The 18,849-nt window shown below is 38.4% G+C and overlaps 1 protein-coding gene across 3 annotated transcripts in view; it reads right to left on the bottom strand.

The window, feature by feature from the left end:
* Positions 1-18,849, bottom strand: part of NEO1 (neogenin 1) — a 298,191-nt gene that overhangs the window by 151,884 nt on the left and 127,458 nt on the right. For all 3 annotated transcript variants that reach the window (XM_036277171.1, XM_036277190.1, XM_036277182.1), the window contains exon 5: positions 16,114-16,250. In XM_036277171.1, the coding sequence (XP_036133064.1) occupies positions 16,114-16,250 (137 nt within the window). The remainder of the gene's footprint in view (positions 1-16,113; positions 16,251-18,849) is intronic.

The raw sequence follows: 18,849 nt of genomic DNA, 5'->3' as shown, positions 1-18,849 counted from the left end.
GGATGAGAACCTAATGAATTGGATGTGGGAAGAACTGAAAAAGACTGAAATATCAAGCATGATTCTCACTGCCCTGGCTGGTGCGGCTCAGTGGTTAGAGAGTCAACACTGAAGGGTCACAAATTCGATTCCCAGTCAACAGCATAATACCTGGGTTGCAGGTTTGATCTCTATCCCCTGTCGGAGCATGTACAGGAGGCAACTAATCGATGTCTGTCTCTCTCTCTCTCCCTCTTCCTCTCTCCCTTCTACTCTCTCTAAAAATCAATGGGAAAAAAATATCCTTGGGTGAGGATTAACAAAAAAAGAATGATTCCCATGTTTCTAGCACAAGTGATTAGATGGGCAGTGGTATCATTGATATGCAGAAAATCAGAAGAGAATAATTTTGAAAGAAGAATGCTCAGTTCAATTTTAGACATGTGAAGTTTAAAGTATCTGTGGGACATCCAATTGGAAATGTCTAAAGCTCAGCAAGGGTTCTGGTCTAGGAACTTGGGAGTTACACTGATGTAACTTATACCTGAAACCATGATCATGAGGAATGGTAGGCTGAAGAGAGAACTCTGTGGAACACTCATATTTTAATGAACAGGTTGAAGAAAAGATGCCCATAAAAGGAAAATAGAAGAAATAGACACAGAAATAAAAGGAGAAACAGGATAATACAGTGTTATCAAGCCAAAGTAGTGGGACAGCTCTGAAAGTAAAGATGAGACAGATGCACACAGTCTGGAACTATGATGGCAATAAAAAATTATGAGGGTTTGTAAGCAGCTATTTGAAAGAAAGCTCACCTTTAGTGGTTTCAGCGTTTTTTAAAAAGTATTATGTTACCTTATGGAAGGCAGCAACAGGTTAAGATTGGGAATTAATATAGAGATAAAAGTGCTGTTCATAACATATGTGTATTTGAAGGTGGCAATTATGACCTCAATTATATAAGTTAGAGTAATGGTCACCTTTTTCCAGAATAAACTTTTAGAATATATATATTTCATTGTGGTTGTTGCTGTTAATCCCCACCCAAGGATATTTCTCCATTGATTTTTCAGATAGAGTGGAAGAGAGTGATAGAGAAGAGAGAGAGAAACATCAATGTACGAGAGATACATTGATTGGTTGCCTCCTGCACAACCCCAACCAGGGCCAGAGATTGAACCTGCAACCCAGGTACATGCCCTTGACCAGGAATCAAACCCCAAGACCCTTTGATCTGAGGGCCAACATTCTAATGGCTGAGCCAAACCGGCCATGGCAGAATTTCTTTTATATTAGAAGTCAATGAAAACCAAGGTGCAAAGGAAAATATGAATAATAAAATAGCCACAAACATCAAATCATTCTAAGTAGTCACATTTCACAATTTTAATACAAAGTCTTATTTACTCACTTAATATTTGCTGATAATCTACTATGATAAAAATTCATTAAAACCAGTCCATGTTGATAAGAACTCCAGTCTAGTAGTAGTGGGAAAAAGCACATAAACAAAAGAGTGAGAAACACTGCTGGTAAAAAGACAGCTATTTTAAGAGACATAATTACCTGAGAGTATGAGGATGGTTATGGAAAGCTTCATAGAGGGGTCATGTTAATTAATTTAAAGGACTAGGAGGAAATTTTAGCAGGAAGAGAGAGAATACAGGGGAACAGAGCTATTAAATAGCACAGTATATTCAACAAACTATGTTCAGTTTGGTAAAGATAACTTGATTTCCATCCCAGGTTCAAGTGGAACAGTGCCAAAGTTTGTTTATTAATCCTTATAACAAGTCATTTAACTGATAAAAGAAACTAAGACGCGGGTAAGTTAAATAACTTGGTCACATTCACATAACAGAATGTAAGTGACAGAAATGAAACTACCCAGGCATGTTTAGTCTAGAAACTGCTCTTAACTAACTTCTCTGTGGTACCTCTCAGTTAACACTATAAAAGTCTACCTTGTGTGTAGGATGTGGTTGTGTTTTGTACATATGCTATAAAGAGTTTGTGCCCGGCTAGTGTGGCTCAGTGGTTGAGCATCGACCCATGCACTAAGAGGCCACTGGTCCAATTCCCGCTCAGGGCAGATGTCCAGGTTGTGGGCCCAGTCCCCGGTGGGGGGCATACAGGAGGCTGCCAATCGATGTTCTCTCTCATTGATGTTTCTGTCTCTTTCTCCCTCTACCTTCCTCTCTCTAAATTCAAGAAAGAAAAAAAAATTTTTTTAAAGAGTTTGTTTTTATCCTAAAGAAATAAAGGGAAATAAAAGTATGAAGATGAAGAAAGGGGGAAATCAATGTCTTAATGTAGGTAGAGATTAGATAGAGTAGAAGAGATGAGTAAAAGTAGAATGAGATGACCAGAGAAAGATGGGAAAATTTAAAATTTCAGTTGTTATGAGTATTGACAAAGTCAAGGAGGTGGCCAATTTGGAATTTATCGATTTGTGCACAAAAATACAAATGGAAAATTTTCTTCTTTTGGTGAGGAGGGGAGATGTGTATCACAGACTATTAAGAATGTTTTTAAAAAACCTGTTTTTTAAAAAAAACAACTCATGACCCATTTTAACTGTTATCAACAAGCTGAGATGACAGGAAATACATGATGGGCTAATTCACGTCACAGTATGTGTAGAAATCCCAGGAGTTAATGATACAACAATAAATTTGAAATATTTAACAGATGAAGAATGAACTTACAACCTTTTCTGCATTAGCACTCACTATGGAATTTCCTGTAGTTATAATTTCTTTAAAAAATAACAGAAATCAGGCAGGTATGACTATATATATATATAAATAACTATGTAAATAAATAAATTTTTATATTATATAACATATAGATATGTAAAAATTTCAACCATTTATCATAAACTGCTTTCCCCATCAGAAAAAAAAACAAATACTTTCAGTTATGGGACAAGGTTCAAAATAAAATTTTCCAAGATTTTTGTACATAATGACTTATCTGTAAACAAAAAAAGACCTCGTGTAACCCACATTAACAGTACAGCTTTAAATTTTGCAACTACCAACACCCAAATTAAGAAACAGAACATTAACATACCAGAAACCCCATTGTGTAACAGTTACTTCCCTGCCCTTGTCTAAAAGTAATTATTATCCTGATTTCTAAAACTATAGATTAGTTTTGCCTATTTTTGAACATTATAAAAATGGAATCATACAGTATGTATTTTTGTGTGTGCCTGGTTTATTTGTTTCAATGGCACTTCTGAGATCTACCCATATTGTCAAATGCAGCAGTGGTCTGTCAATTTTCATTACTGATAAAATGCCATTATATGATTAGAACACTATTTTTCCATTCTACTGTTGATGGATGTTTGAATTGTTTTCAGTTTTGATTTACTGTAAATAAAGTTGATGAGACCATTATTATGCACATTTCTGATGCATATATTTATACATTTCTAATACATATATACGTAAAAACACAACCACCATTGTGTCATAAGGTATTATGTGTGCAGTTTCAGTAGATTGTGTCAAACAGCATCTAACATGATTATATATTCATGTAGAGTCCTAATAGCAGCATATTAGAGCCCCAGTGTTCCTCATCCTAATGAACCCTATATTGTTAGTCTCTTTAATTTTAGCCACTCTGGTAGAGTACAGTGGTCTCTCATTGTGGCTTTTATTTGTATTTCTCTGAAAACTAAAGATAACAACCCTTTTTTAAGTGTTTAGTAGCCACCTGGAGATCTGTGAGATAGGTGTTTAAAGCCTTGTGCATTTTCTATCTTTGTTTACATTGCTGATATGTAGTAAGTAGTTCTTCACAGAGTAAACATCAGGGGTTGACACTTTGTCCGAAAAGTACCAGACAGTAAATATTTCAGGCTTTGTGGGCCATGTGGTCACAACCACTCAACTCCTCTGTTGCAACTGAAAGCAGCCACAGTCAATACATAAATGAATGAGTGGGACTGTGTGCCGATAAAACTTTATGGACAATAATATCTGAATTTCATAAAATTTTCAAATATTACTAAACATTATTATTCTGATATTTTTCAACCATTTAAAACAGTATAAACTATTTTTAGCTCAAAGGCTGTACAAAAAGCAAGCAGTTGAGCAGATTTGGTTCACAAGCTGTAGTTTGCTGACTCTTGGTCTAAATAAAACTTAGTCAAGTTATATATATAACTCGTCAGGGGTTTATCATTATTACTTCTTACAAAGAACCAACTTGTGGCCCTTGCCAGTGTGGCTCAGTTGGTTGGAGCGTCGTCCATATTCCAAAAGATTGTGGGTTCAGTTCCTGGTTAGAACATATACCAAGGTTGCAGGTTCAATCCCATCTGTGTGTGTACGGAAGGCAACCAACAATGTTCTTTCTCACATCTCTTTCTTTATCTCTCTCCCCCAACCCTTCCCCGCCCTCTATAAAAATCAATAAGCATACCTTGGGTGAGGATTAAAAAAAAGAGAACACCCAACTTTTGGCTTTCTTGAAACTCTGTTCTGAATATTTGTTTTCTATTATATTAAATTTTGTTCTTGTCATTATTCCCTTTTTTCTGTTTTCCTTCAGTTAAATTTGCTTTTTTTTTTTTTTTTAGCTTTTTGAGATGAATATTTAAATCACTGATTTTTCAGCCTTTCTTCTCTTATAATATTTCTACTTGGTTCCATGTTTTCATATTTTTCTTGTTCTTGCATTATACTGCTAATATCTTTCTTATCTCCTAAAATATATTTATTATGCTTATTTTTAATTTTGGTCAATCTTTTCCAATAATTCTCCATCAGATGGTGTATGTTATTAACTTAGTTACCTTTCTTTGAAAGTAAGTGTAAATTCAGGTGACTAGTCTGCAAATTAATATTTTTCTGGGGTACCAGCCACTGTGTCTGGTAATATGTATGGTCATCAAGCACTAACTGTATCTAATCTGGTTAACTTAAGAATAGGAGTCCTGGTTGGTTTGACTCAGCGGTTAGAGCATCAGCCTGAGGACCAGAGAGTCCCCGGGTTTGGTTCCCCCTAAGGGCATAGTTCGTTTAGTCCCCAGCCCTGGTTGAGGTTGCGTGGGTGGCAACCAGTCGATGTTTCTCTGTCTCTCTTCCTCCCTGTCTCCCTCCTGCATTATTTGAGGATGAGTGCAAGAGTGTCCTCGGGTGAGGATAAAAAGAAAAAGAAGAGAAGAGGATGAGCCCCAAAGCAAAGAGCCCTAGCTATCTCAGAACTACTGCTGTGTACTCAAATTTACTGGGCCTTCTACAGGCAACTCCTCTGGTCAAGGTTTCACATTTAAACTCTTAGGGAGAAACGACACTGGGCACAGAGAGTCTTCCAGGAGGTTGGAGGGAATGGGGAAAAGCGGTGAAAAAGTGATCCCCTAAGGGCAGTTAATCCAGCCACAGCAATTTACATTAATGTCATCAGAGCCCGGCAGACCTTTGAAATGAACATGCAGGCTTTTGACAACGGCTGCTCATTACTGTGGTGAAGGGACAGGAAAAGACAGCCTCAAGGTGACAACAGTGAGGAATAACAACAGAATTTAGCCTCCTTCCAATCTACTTTGTCTCTGCCACCTCTGGCAACCTTCGTCTCAGGCTACATCCACCACCACACATCATACCCCACTCACTCATAAACACAAATAAGTTCAAGGGTGCCTCAGTTTCCCTGCATCTCCCTCTCACTCCTCAGAGTTGATATGACCTGAGGAAGTCAACAACTGGGACAGTTTGACAGGAAGTGGAAGGAAACTTTTTTTTTTTTTTTGGGATGCGCCCCTAGCGGGAACCGAACCCAGGACTCTGGTTCACAGGCCAACATTCCAACCACTGAGCCAAAATGGCCAGGGTGGAAACTATTTTCTTGATCAAAGGTGTAACATGTTTGCTCAATTTCAACCACTCCTGAACCAGTTTAGAAATCTGAGGCAAGCAGATGAATTAAATGTTAATATTTAATAGAATATTTTATCACTAAAAAAGTTACCTTGGGGCATCTAGTTTAGAGGGTAATGATAAGTACTTTCTAATTCTGTCATGGATACTCAACATCTTTAGCTTCACACCTTTGAAAACACATTTTATTTATTTTTCCTAAGTTTTCATCAACCTTGGACTTATAAAGCACTCTGTGTAAACATTTGGGTGAAATTTTTAAAAATCCTCTATAGTTTTTTTTGCTCACCAAGATTTTTGACCTCTTAGTGCCTTAAGTACCACAATTCCCCAGGCCTTTATTAAGGATAAAAGACCATGAAAGGCACTTTCAAAACATACATGTACAACCTTTAGCCTCAAGCAGATCTGAAACTATGTTAGCAAAGAGAAGTTAGCAAACAGAATGCTATTTTAATAGTAGGCAAGAAATGAAAGAGCCTAATATACAACCTTAGATATCCTCCCCAAGTGAGGTTGGGGAAGAAAAGAGAGAATGGATGGACTTTGGTTGCTCCCTATAACAAGGATAACAAAAGAACACATTCAACTTTAAATTCCATTAAAGAATACAATATCTAGATGCAAGGAGGTAATAGTTCTGCTACATTCTGTACTGGTGAGATGATATCAATTAATTTCAGTTCTAAGCACCATACCACACTCTAGAGATCTAAATCTTTTTAAATTTTGCCAATATTATGGTCGGGGAAAATGATATCTTTTAAATTTGTATTTTTCTGATTACTAGTAAGATTGACTATTTACTGATAAAGAAATGCAAATAACTGTCCTGACGGTGTGACTCAGTTGTTTGGAGCGTCATCCTATACACCAAAAGGCTGAGGGTTCAATTCCCAGTGAGGGAACATACCTAGGTTGCAGGTTCAATACCCGGTTGGGGTATGTATGGGAGAAAAGCAAATGATTCATATTTCTCTCTCAAATCGATGTTTCTCTCTCTAAAAATCAAAGAAACATATCCTCGGGTAAGGATTAAAAAAAAAGAAATTCAAATAACTAATAAACTCCTCTGAAGTGCCTGTTCATATTCTTTATCAATTTACCTTAGGTTATTTCTTTTTTTTTTTTATCCTCACCAGAGGACTTTTTTCCATTTTTTGTTCAGGTAGAGTGGGAGGGAGAGAGAGGAAGAGAGAGAGAGAGAGAAACATTGACGTGAAAGGGACACATCGAGTAGCTGCCACCTGCACAACCCAACCAGAGTCAGGGTCAAACTGCAACCAAAGTACATGCCCCGAGCCAAATCGGCCAGAGCAAGGTTATTTCTTTAAAATAATAATAATAATCAGTTTCTGAAAGCTCTCTGTAATTTAAAGATCATGACTCTTTCTCAGTTATGTGTTACAGCTACTTTTAACCAGTCTATCATTTGCATTTAGCCTTTACTTATAAGATTGTTTCTATACAATTTTTTAAAAAATGTATACATTGTCAAAATGTTTTTGTTTGTTTGTTAATCCTCACCCAAGAATATTTTTCCACTGATTTTTTTTTTTACTTAATTTATTTTTGTTACAGATGTCTCTCCTTTTTCCCGCACTGATCCCCCCTCCTCCTCCCTCCCTGCCCTGTCCCCATCTTTGTTGTCCATGTCCATTGTTCATGCATATAAGTTCTGTGGTGTATCTCTCCCCCACCAACCCTGGCGTTACCTCAAAAAATTAAAATTTGAACTGCCATTTGACCCAGTGATCCCACTTCTAGGAATATACCCTAAGAAGCCTGAAACACCAATCAGAAAGAATATATGTACCCCCATGTTCATAGCAGCACTATTTACAATAGCTAAGATCTGGAAACAGCCAAGTGTCCATCAGTAGACGAATGGATATAAAAGAGCTGTGGTACATATACACAATGGAGTACTATGCGGCTGTAAGAAAGAAAGATCTCTTCTCCTTTGAGACGACATGGAGGGACCTGGAAAGTATTGTCCTAAATGAAACAAGCCAAACAGAGAAAGGCAAGTATCTTATGATCTCACTTATTTGTGGAATATAATGAATATAACAATCTGAGGAATGGAGTAGTCCCAGAGACGTGCAAGTGGGGTACAGACAATCCCCATTGATTTTTAGAGAAAGTGGAAAGGAGAGAGGAAGAGGGGAGAGAAAGAGAAACATTGCAATCCAGGTACGTGCCCTTGACTGGGAAATGAACCCACAAACCTTCAGTCTGCGGGCCGACGCTCTAACCACTAAGCTAAATTTGTTGGTTTTTGCTTAACATGCTATTTTTTGTTTTTCTTTCTTTTTTATTTTATTAATTAATTTTTGTTACAGATGTTTCTCCTTTTTCCCCCACTGATTCCCCCCTCCCCCTCCCTCCCTGCCCTTTCCACAGATTGTTGTCCATGTTCACTGTTCATGCATACATGCATATAAGTTCTGTGGTTTATCTCTCCCCCACCACCCCCCTCTTTAGGGGATTGATAGTGTGTACCCGGCTTCCGCGTCTCTGGGACTACCCCATTCCTCAGACTGTTATGTTCATTATATTCCACAAAGTGAGATCATATGAAACTTGTCTTTCTCTGTTTGGCTTGTTTCACTTAGGATGATACTTTCAAGGTCCCTCCATGTAGTCTCAGAGGATAAGAGATCTTTCTTTCTTACAGCTGCGTAGTACTCCATTGTGTATATGTACCACTGATTTTTGATCCATTCGTCTACTGATGGACACATGGGCTGTTTCCAGATCTTAGCTATTGTAAATAGTGCTGCTACAAACATGCGGGTACATATATTCTTTCTGATTGGTGTTTTATGCTTTTTAGGGTATATTCCTAGAAGTGGGATCACTGGGTCAAATGGAAGGTCAATTTTTAATTTTTTGAGGTAACACCATATTGTTTTCCATAGTGGCTGAACCAGTCTGCATTCCCACTAGAGTCCCCTTTTCTTCACACCCTCGACACTTGTTGTTTGATGATTTGTTGATGGCGGCCATTCTGACAGGTGTGAGGTGATACCTCATTGTTGTTTTAATTTGCATCTCTCTGATGATTAGTGTTGATGAGCATTTCTTCATATGTTTCTTAGCCATTTGTATGTCCTGTTTGGAGAGGTGTCTATTTAGTTCCTCTGCCCATTTTTTAATTGGGTTCTTTGTCTTCCTTTTGTGGAGTTGTATGAGCACTCTATATGTATTGGAAATTAACCCCTTGTCTGATATATCATTGGCAATTATGCTCTCCCATACAGTGGGTAGCCTTTCCGTTTTGATGATTGTATCTTTCGCTCTGCAGAAGCTTTTGAGTTTGATGTAGTCCCATGTGTTCATTTTCTCCTTTGTTTCTATTGCCTTAGGTGATGTGTCAGTAAAAATTCTGCTGCGTATGATGTCTGAAATTTTGTTGCCCACAGTCTCTTCTAGGATTTTTATGGATTAATGAGTTACATTTAAGTCTTTTATCCATTTTGAGTTTATTCTTGTGTAGGGTGTAAGTTGATGGCCTATTTTCATTTTTCTGCAAGTAGCTGTCCAATTTTCCCAGCACCATTTATTAAAGAGGCTGTCCTTACTCCACTGTATGCTTTTGCCACCTTTGTCAAATATTAATTGAGCATATTGCCTTGGGTCCATTTCTGGGTTCTCTGTTCTGTTCCACTGGTCTATATACCTGTTCTTGTGCCAGTACCAGGCTGTTTTCATTATAGTGGCTATGTAGTATAACCTGAAATCCGGTATTGTGATCCTTCCAACATTGTTCTTCCTTTTCAAGATTGCTGGGGCTATTTGAGGCCTTTTTTGGTTCCATATGAACTTTTGAAGTAATTATTCTAATTCTGTGAAATATGCCATTGATATTTTGATGGGGATTGCGTTGAATCTATAGATTGCTTTGGGTAATATGGACATTTTAATGATGTTAATTCTCCCAATCCATGAACAGTGTATGTACTTCCACTTTTTTATATCTTCCTCTATTTCTTTTTTCAATGACCTGTAGTTTTCTGCGAATAGGTCCTTTATTTCTTCGGTTAAGTTTATTCCTAGGTATCTTAATTTTTTTTGCCGCAATGGTAAATGGGATTGTTTTTTCAGTTTCCCTTTCTGTAAGTTCATCACTGGTGTATAAGAATGCCATCGATTTCTTGACTTTAATTTTGTATCCTGCTTCTTTGCCAAATTCATTTATTAAGTCTAGTAAACTTTTGATGGAGTCTTTGGGGTTTTCTATGTACAGTATCATGTCATCTGCAAATAATGACAATTTCACTTCCTCCTTTCCAATTTGGATCCCTTTTATTTTTTCTTCCTGTCTGATTGCTGTGGCTAAGACTTCCAGTACTATGTTAAGTAGGAGTGGTGAAAGTGGGCATCCTTGCCTTGTTCCTGTTCTTAAGGAAAATGCTTTTAGTTTTTGCCCATTGAGTATGATGTTGGCTGTAGGTCTTTCATATGTGGCATTTATTATGTCTAGATATGATCCCACTATTCCCACACTGCTGAGCGTTTTTATCAGAAATGGATGCTGGATTTTTTCGAAGGCTTTTTCAGCATATATTGATATTATCATGTGGTTTTTATTCTTCATTTTATTTATGTGGTGTGTCACATTAATGGATTTGCGAATATTGTACCAGCCTTGCATCCCTGGGATGAATCCCACCTGGTCATGGGGGATAATTTTTTTGGTGTATTGCTGGATGCAATTTGCTAGTATTTTGTTCAGGATTTTGGCATCTATGTTCATCAGGGTTATTGGCCTGTAGTTTTCTTTCATTGTTGTGTCTTTTTCTGGTTTTGGAATTAAAATTATGCTGGCTTCATACAACGAGTTTGGAAGTCTTCCTTCTTCTTGAATTTTTTGAAATAGTTTGAGGAGAATGGGTATTAGTTCTTCTTTGAATGTTCGATAAAACACCCCCGTGAAGCCATCCGGGCTTGGGCTTTTGTTTGCTGGGAGAGTCTTGATTACATCTTCAATTTCTTCTGTTGTTATTGGTCTGTTCAAGTTTTCTATTTCTTCCTAATCCCCTTTTTAGAGACTATGTGTTTCTAGAAATTTGTCCATTTAACTTAGATTGTCGAATTTGTTGCCATATAATTGTTCATAGTAGTTGTTAACAATCTTTTGTATTTCTGTGGTGTCAGTTGTTATCTCTCCTCTTTCATTTCTGATTTTGTGCATTTGGGTTCTCTCTCTTTGTTTCTTGGTGAGTCTAGCTAAGGGTTCATCAATCTTGTTTATCTTTTTGAAAAACCAGCTCTTTGTTTTATTGATCCTTTGAATTGTTTTTTTTGTCTCTATGTCATTTATTTCTGCTCTGATCCTTACTATTTCCTTCCTTCTACTTGCTCTGGGGTTTTCTTTTTGTTTGCTCTCTAGTTCTTTAAGTTGTGAGGTTAGATAGTCTATTAGAGACTTTTCTTCCTTTTTGAGGTAGGCCTGTAGTGCTATGAACTTCCCTCTCAGAACTGCTTTCACTGCATCCCATAGATTTTGTGTTGTTGTGTCTTAATTTTCATTGGTTTCCAGGAAGTTTCTGATTTCTTCCTTGATCTCCTCGGTGACCCATTCATTGTTTAATAACATGCTATATTTAGCTTCCATGTGTTCAAATGTCTTTGTATGTTCTTCTTGCAATTGATTTCTAGTTTCATGCCATTGTGGTCTGAGAAGATGCTTGATATGATTTCAATCTTCTTGAACTTGTAGAGACTTAGTTTGTGCCCTAACATGTGGTCTATCTGAGAATGTTCCATATGTACTTGCTAAGAATGTGTATTCTGTAGTTTTGGGGTGTAGTTCTCTGTAGATATCTATTAAATCCATTCGGTCTAGTGCTTTATTTAGAGTCTCTGTTTCCTTGCTAATTTTTTGTCTAGAGGATCTATCCAGCGATGTCAGCGGGGTGTTGAAGTCCCCTGCTATGATTGTATTGCTATCGATTTCTCCTTTGAAGTCCTCCAGAAGTTTTTTAATATATTTTGGTGCTCCTATATTGGATGCATATATGTTTATCAAGGTTATATCTTCCTGTTGAATAGATCCTTTTACTATTACGTTGTGGCCTTCTTTGTCTCTAATTATGGCCTTCATTCTGAAATCTATTTTATCAGATATAAGTATTGCTACCCCAGCTTTTTTTCTTTTCCGTTTGCTTGAAAGATTGTTTTCCATCCCTTCACTTTCAATTTATGTCACTCTTTTGTTGTGAGGTGGGTCTCTTGTAAACAACATATAGATGAGTCATACTTTCTTATCCAATCAGCTACTCTGTGTCTTTTTATGGGAGCATTCAATCCATTTACATTCAAGGTGATTATTGATATGTACTTATTTATTGCCATTTTTGTTTAGTGTGGTTCTATTTTCCTTCCCATTTCTCCTGGTAATTACAGCAGTCCTTTTAACATTTCTTGCAGTGCTGGTTTGGCGCTAGTGTATTCCCTTAGCCTTTTTTTTGTCTGTAAAGCTCTTTATTTGACCTTCTATTTTGAATGATAGCCTTGCTGGGTGGAGTAGTCTTGGATTCAGATCCTTGCTTTTCATGATCTTGATTACTTCATGCCATTCCCTTCTAGCCTGTAGTGTTTCTTGTGAAAAGTCGGCTGAGAGTCTTATGGGGTTTCCTTTGTAGGTAACCTGTTGCTTTTTTCTTGCTGCTTTTAGGATTCTCTCCTTGTCTTTAATTGTTGGCATTTTGATTACTATGTGTCTTGGTGTGGGCCTGTTTGGGTTCTTCTTACTTCGGGCTCTCTGTGCTTAACTTGAATGCCTTCTTCCTTCTCCAAATTAGGGAAGTTTTCTGTCACTATTTCTTTGAATATATTCTCTAGCCCTCGCTTATTTTCTTCTTCTTCAGGGACTCCTATGACGCAAATATTATTCCATTTCCAGTTGTCCCACAGTTCTCTTAAGCTGTCTTCCTGTTTTTTAATCGTTTTTTCCTTTTGGTTTTCTGATTGGTTGATTTCTTCTAGCCTGTCTTCTAATTCACTGATCCGGTCCTCAGCTGCCCCTACTCTGCTTTTTAGACCTTCCAATGTGTTTTTCATTTCTGATATGTCATTCTTCATTTCTTCCTGTTGGTTTTTAATTTCCAACTGGTTTATTTTCAACATTTCTATGTCTTTACTCATGGTGCTCATGTCCTTACACATGCTATTGAGCTTCCGCAACATCATGGCTCTAAATTCTAGTTCTATTAACTTGCTTAACTGCACCTCATTTATTTCATCTTCCGTAGAGGTTTCTTGTTCTTTCATTTCGCTTTTGTTTCTGTTTTTCACCATTTTGGCTATCACAGTGGGCTTTGGAGTCTGCCAAATTTTCCATGTGGGTGTTGGTGTTCTGCTCTTTGTGGCTCCCTCTCCTGGGTTTGGATGCGCCAGGGAGGACCCACTTTAAACACCACCGTCAAGTCTTAGCTTTTCTGGTTAGTGTTGCTCGTCCAGGGAATGGTAGTTATCCTCCAGCTTTTTTTGCCTGGAGGCTATTAGTAGAGGTCACCTGCAGACCCTTGGTTTCTGAGTTTCCTGAAAAACTCCCTCAGGTGCTCAGTGTAAGAGGATTTCATGAGAGTGAGGCAGGTGTTCGTTGTTAATGGGCCTCAATTAGTATTTCAATGGCCACCAGGTGGGGTTGAATCTCTGCGGGAGGAGCCGCCGCCTCTCCCCAGGGCCCTGGGAAAGAGTAAAATGACCACAGTGCTGCGTGGCTGCACTCAGCGAAAACTCTTAGCACCCTCCAAATCCCGAGTGTCCCCAGACAGTTCTAGTCCAGTCTGCCTTCCCTCTGCCGGAGCCCAAGGTGAGTGGCTGCTGCCAATTTAGCTTCTGTCCAGACTCTGCGTCGTGGAGCCGCCTGTGACTTTTAACCCGAGGGTGCTGCTTCCAGCCAAGGGTGGCCGCGGCTGTGGCACCAGTTGAGGGGGTTGCACTCAGCAGAAGCCCCAGGACTGAGCCGCAGTAGCGGGACACTTCAGAGGTGGCAGTAGCATCCAGCACAGTCCCCTGGTCCCAGGGCCCATGCAGGGTCACAAGGGAGGCGGTAGCAGTAACTTCCCGCCGAGTTCCCTGGTCCCTGCCCAGGCCGTTAGGGACCGTGGGCTCTTGGCCCCCTCTCGCATCCTCGCAAGCCTACCAGGATTGAGTGGGTGTTTCTGGTTATGTGTTCCTCCATGGTGTCTTTCGGTTGCCCTTTCCTGACGATTTGCCTTTATTTTCGTTGTAAATCCAGTTTGGTCCTGGGAGATGGTCTGTGTCACTCCATTCACTTGGTCGCCATTTCTTCCTCCCCTAGTTTTTGTTTTTCTTAAGGTAGTCTCTCCCATCAAAGATTCTAAAAACACTATCCCACTTTATTGTTCTTCACTTTTTCACATTTAGAACTTTGAAGTAGAGATCCAACTTTATTTTCTTCTACTTGAAAGTATATTGTACCAATACCCTTTAGTAAATAAAACTTGGCCCTATGAACTGAATTATCATTTTGATAATATCTGAAAGTTCCATAATTACTTGTAACAGCTATACTTCCTTCTTCTCTATTGTCTATTCTTGAGCTAGCACCATGCTGTTTCAATTAGGAAAGGTTTGTCGTAATTTTCAATATCTTCACTTCCTCACTCTTACTCTTTTCTCAGTTTACTAGAATGTGTCCACTTAAGGGCACATTCTCTAGGCACAGATAGTAAGATGAAACTGCGCACAAACTGTAAGATGTATGTGTTACCTTTTAAATAAAATACGTAATTAATAAAAAGAGATTCAATTCCATACAATGTATAAAAATAAAAGGGTAGGAAATAATCACATGGACAAATGTAACTTACATGTATGGCAGACACTATGCCTCTCATTTGAGGCCGATTAACAAGTATTTTACACTGAAGTAAACAGAGGCACGGATAGGATCATGGAAGAGAGTATTAGGCCAATAATCTGATTATTGGAAAAAGCAAAAAGAGAAAACATCCACTAATGGAGGTACAGAGATCAAACAAGATAGAGTTCACTAATATTTTACCTGTCCAATCCCATCCACACAGAGGAAAGGAAATAAACTAACTGGTCATTTTACAGTTGGTCATAGCCAATCTTCCATCTAGCCAAGAAAAATGGTTGAGCTCACCGAGGTAATAGGTATGTGAGCACCTGCTCTTTTGATTTTCAGATTATGAATCCACCCACAAATAGTAATAGAAAATATAAACATGCTATTACCTTCCCAAGCACAGAACCCCCAAACAGTATGCTCTCCAATGCCTACCAAAAACACATTTGAGTCCTCTGGTAAATAATGGAGTAGGTATGTGACTATTCTACTTCCCACTCTAAAACCCACAAAATGTAGCAAGGGAAACACTTCCATATAAAATACGAAACAACCCCAAACCACAGACCAGGAAGTAGTCTAATGAATACAATTTGGGACAAGCTGATGATGAATATCATGAGCCAATATATATGTGCCTCTATATATCCAAGCACCATTGAATTTCCCTGAAAGTAATGTATGTAGAAGGTCTTAAAGATTTTTACTTAGAACAAAGATAAATGAGGATGCAGACAAATAATAGGAGAGATTGCCAAGCATTCCTCGGAGGGTACATTTCCACATGGAGGAAGGGTAAGGGAAATGAGATAAAGAAGAGACTATGTGTACATGCCAGGTTCATTTTCCCTGACTTCTAAATCAGAGAATCTATAAAGGGAGATGCCGTGATGCTCAGCTTTGGATGAACAGAAATAATAAATCATCAAACAGATAACCAGGTTACACTGAGAGCCTCTGTCCTAGGTGATCTATTCACATGAAAGGAGAGAATACCAATGCTCAGGAGAGAAGTCTTGGTGAGAAAGCATTATGACACAAGAAAAGTAAACTGAACTATCCAGAACTTCAAGCTCTTACAATACTCGAGTCACTAGTCTGGGAGTTATATAAATACTAACTCTTTTTATCCTCAAAACAACCTCAAGGAGGCAAGTACTCTTGTTATCTCCCTTTTACAGATGAGAAAAATGAGGCTCAGAGAAGGTAAGTGCATTTCCTATAGTTATATAACTAGACAAAATTTGAACCCAAGCAGTCTGGTTTAAAGCTCAGGCTTTTAACTATTATGCTGTACTGCTTCTCCCACATTAATGTTTAAAAATTGGCAAACCCATAAGGTACAAAGAATTTTTATTTATACAGGAAATATTGACATACCTTGTACTGTAAGTTCTGCTTGAGCTTCAACTGTCTCATTTCCATTATCAGCTACACAAAAATAAGTCCCAGCATCATCCTCAGTGACATCACTGATCTCTAGACTACCACCTGCCAGCAATACCAATCTTTCAGAGCTGCATAAAAAGAAGGAATGATACATTTCAGAACAAGGAAAATAATACCTGAGAAATTCTTCACATAAAAGAGAAAACACTTAACCAGGATTATTGGCTTTAAATGGACAGAGATTACATAAAATTATCAGAATTTAATTTAGTCCAATTTGCTTTACTCATATTTTTCATGCATAAATATCACAAATATAAATCAAAATGTTATAATGAATTATCTATGACACTTCTAATTATTCCAAAGGGATACCACTTTTGTGACAGATTCCACTACCCACAGTCCATCCCTGCATCCTTACTCTGACCAGTTTTTGTGTGTGTTTTTTTGTTTGGCAAATTATGTAATTTTGAAGTATGGAATCAATCTGAGGGTCACTCCACCACAATTATACCACACTGAGATGACTAACAGAGAGGGCAAAATGTCAGATCAGAAACAGTAAGTCAGGAGGTCACAGTACTTACTAAAAGTTTCCTATGGTGGCTTGGCTAGGAAAGGTAGGAAAGAGGAAGGGAAGGGAGAGAGAAGGGCAGCTAGCAGAGAGCAGCTTCCTAGGTGTGGTGGCTGGGCATGAATCAGTCGCTATTATGCCGTTATCAACAAGAACACAGATCATTACCAACCCAAATCTACCATGTGATTTAAGTCTATTTAAAGAGAATAAAGAGAAAGTAAAACAATTCGGTAACATCAAAGAAGAAATCACAAATCAATATTATGATTAAATTTTTATAAAGTGAACCAGTTTAGTTCATTTGAAGAGTTTGGAGAGTTACAATTTTATTTTTATTTTGAGGTTCTACGTCTAAACTGGTTTTCATAGGCAGATTTTTCTCTCAAATCTTAATACTATTCCATTTTCTGTCTGTATCTATGCTTAACAAGAAATGTTCTGATCATTTGGATTTTCATCTAGAATTCCTAATGGCAAAAAAAGTCAGAGGGAATGACTATTCAGTATGTGCCACATTTATAATTCTCATCCTAAGTAAAGTGTGATTCCGACTTAAATTTGAGCACACTGTGAGTCTGGGTAATTAGTCTTCCTGAATCTGATAAACAAGATTAAGTTTCTGGACAAAAAAAAAGGAAAACCAGAATCAGGTTTGGTAACTTCTCCAAAAAATACCCTGCAAGGTCATTACTAAACCTTATTAAGTGGTCTTCCTATTCAAATTATCTTAATTATGCCCTCAAATCCCAACTTTATGTGATGGAACAGAGAAGCAATACAATTTACAATGGAATAGAGCAAGAATGGAGCAAAACAGATAAGACAAAATAAAAAAAATTACAAACATTAAAATACTATATTTTACTCTTAGACAAAAATCACTACTGAGCTTCAAAAACAGAAAACAATGTTCACAAATGAGAAATCAGCAATGTATACACAAGACTCCCAAGCAAGAGAAACATAATCTGAAACACTAGTTGGTATGGTACTTTCAATATCAAAATACAGTATTGATATCTAAAAACTATACTAAAAATACCCCTAATACTTGCTGTGCCTCACATTTGCCATAACTGGGAGCCAGTGCAGCAGAAGTCAGTCTTTTTATTTTAATCCTCACCCGAGGATATTTTTCTATTTAGCTTCAGAGAGAGTGGGAAGGAGAGAGAGAGAGAAACATCGACGTGAGAGGAACACATCAACTGGCTGCCTCCGCACGACCCCAACCAGGGCCAGGGATGAACTGCAACCAAGATACGTGCCCTTGGCTGGACTCAAAACCTGCGACTCATTGGTCTGCGGGCTGCTGCTCTACCACTGACCCAAACCAGCCAGGGCAGAAGTCAGTCTTTCTTTTTTTTTAAACCTCACCGGAGGACATTTTTCCATTCTTTGTTCAGAGAGAGGGGGAGGGAAAGAAAGGGAGAGGGGGAGAGACAGAGAGAGAGAGAGAGAGAGAGAGAGAGAGAAACATCAACGTGAAAGGGACACATCAAGTGGCTGCCACCCGCACAACCCAACCAGGGCCGGGGACAAACTGCAACCGAGATACGTGCCCTTAGCGGGAACCGAACCCGGGTCTCTCTGGACCGCAGGCCAACGCTCTAACCACTGACCCAAACCGGCCAGGGCAGAAGTCAGTCAGTCTTAATGGAGTTGTTTTACTCCCCTTAAAAGAGGCCTGAGAGGAAGAATATCTTTATCCTGTTCACAAAACTATATGATGGCTAATAGTAAAATGGCAATCAAGCCAATTTTTTAAAATGTAGGCAAAAGAAACAATATTTGAAAAAGTATGCATTGTCAGTGGACCCAAGTAAGTTGGGTATGGCTGAATCTGAGAGAGAGAGAGATAAAATGAATATCCCTGAGTAGCTGGGGTCAGTCTAGGAGAGCTTGGTGTGCTAAGGAAACCTATTTTTTTCGTCAAGGGGAAAAGGTTTTATTTATTTATTATTTTCTTCATTGATTTTAGAGAGAGAGGAAGGGCAAGGGAGAGAGAGAGGGGAACTTCAATGAAAGAGAACATCGACTGGCCACCTCCTGCATGCCCCCCACTTGGGATCAGGCCCACAACCTGGGCGTGTGCCCTGACTGGGAATCAAACTGGCGACCTCTGGGTGCATGGGTCAATGCTCAACCAC

The sequence above is a fragment of the Molossus molossus genome, unplaced genomic scaffold (genome assembly GCF_014108415.1).
Source record: "Molossus molossus isolate mMolMol1 unplaced genomic scaffold, mMolMol1.p scaffold_m16_p_1, whole genome shotgun sequence".
Lineage (NCBI taxonomy): Eukaryota > Metazoa > Chordata > Mammalia > Chiroptera > Molossidae > Molossus > Molossus molossus.
Note: the sequence above shows the minus strand (reverse complement) of the source record. Positions and strands in the feature narration are given on the sequence as shown.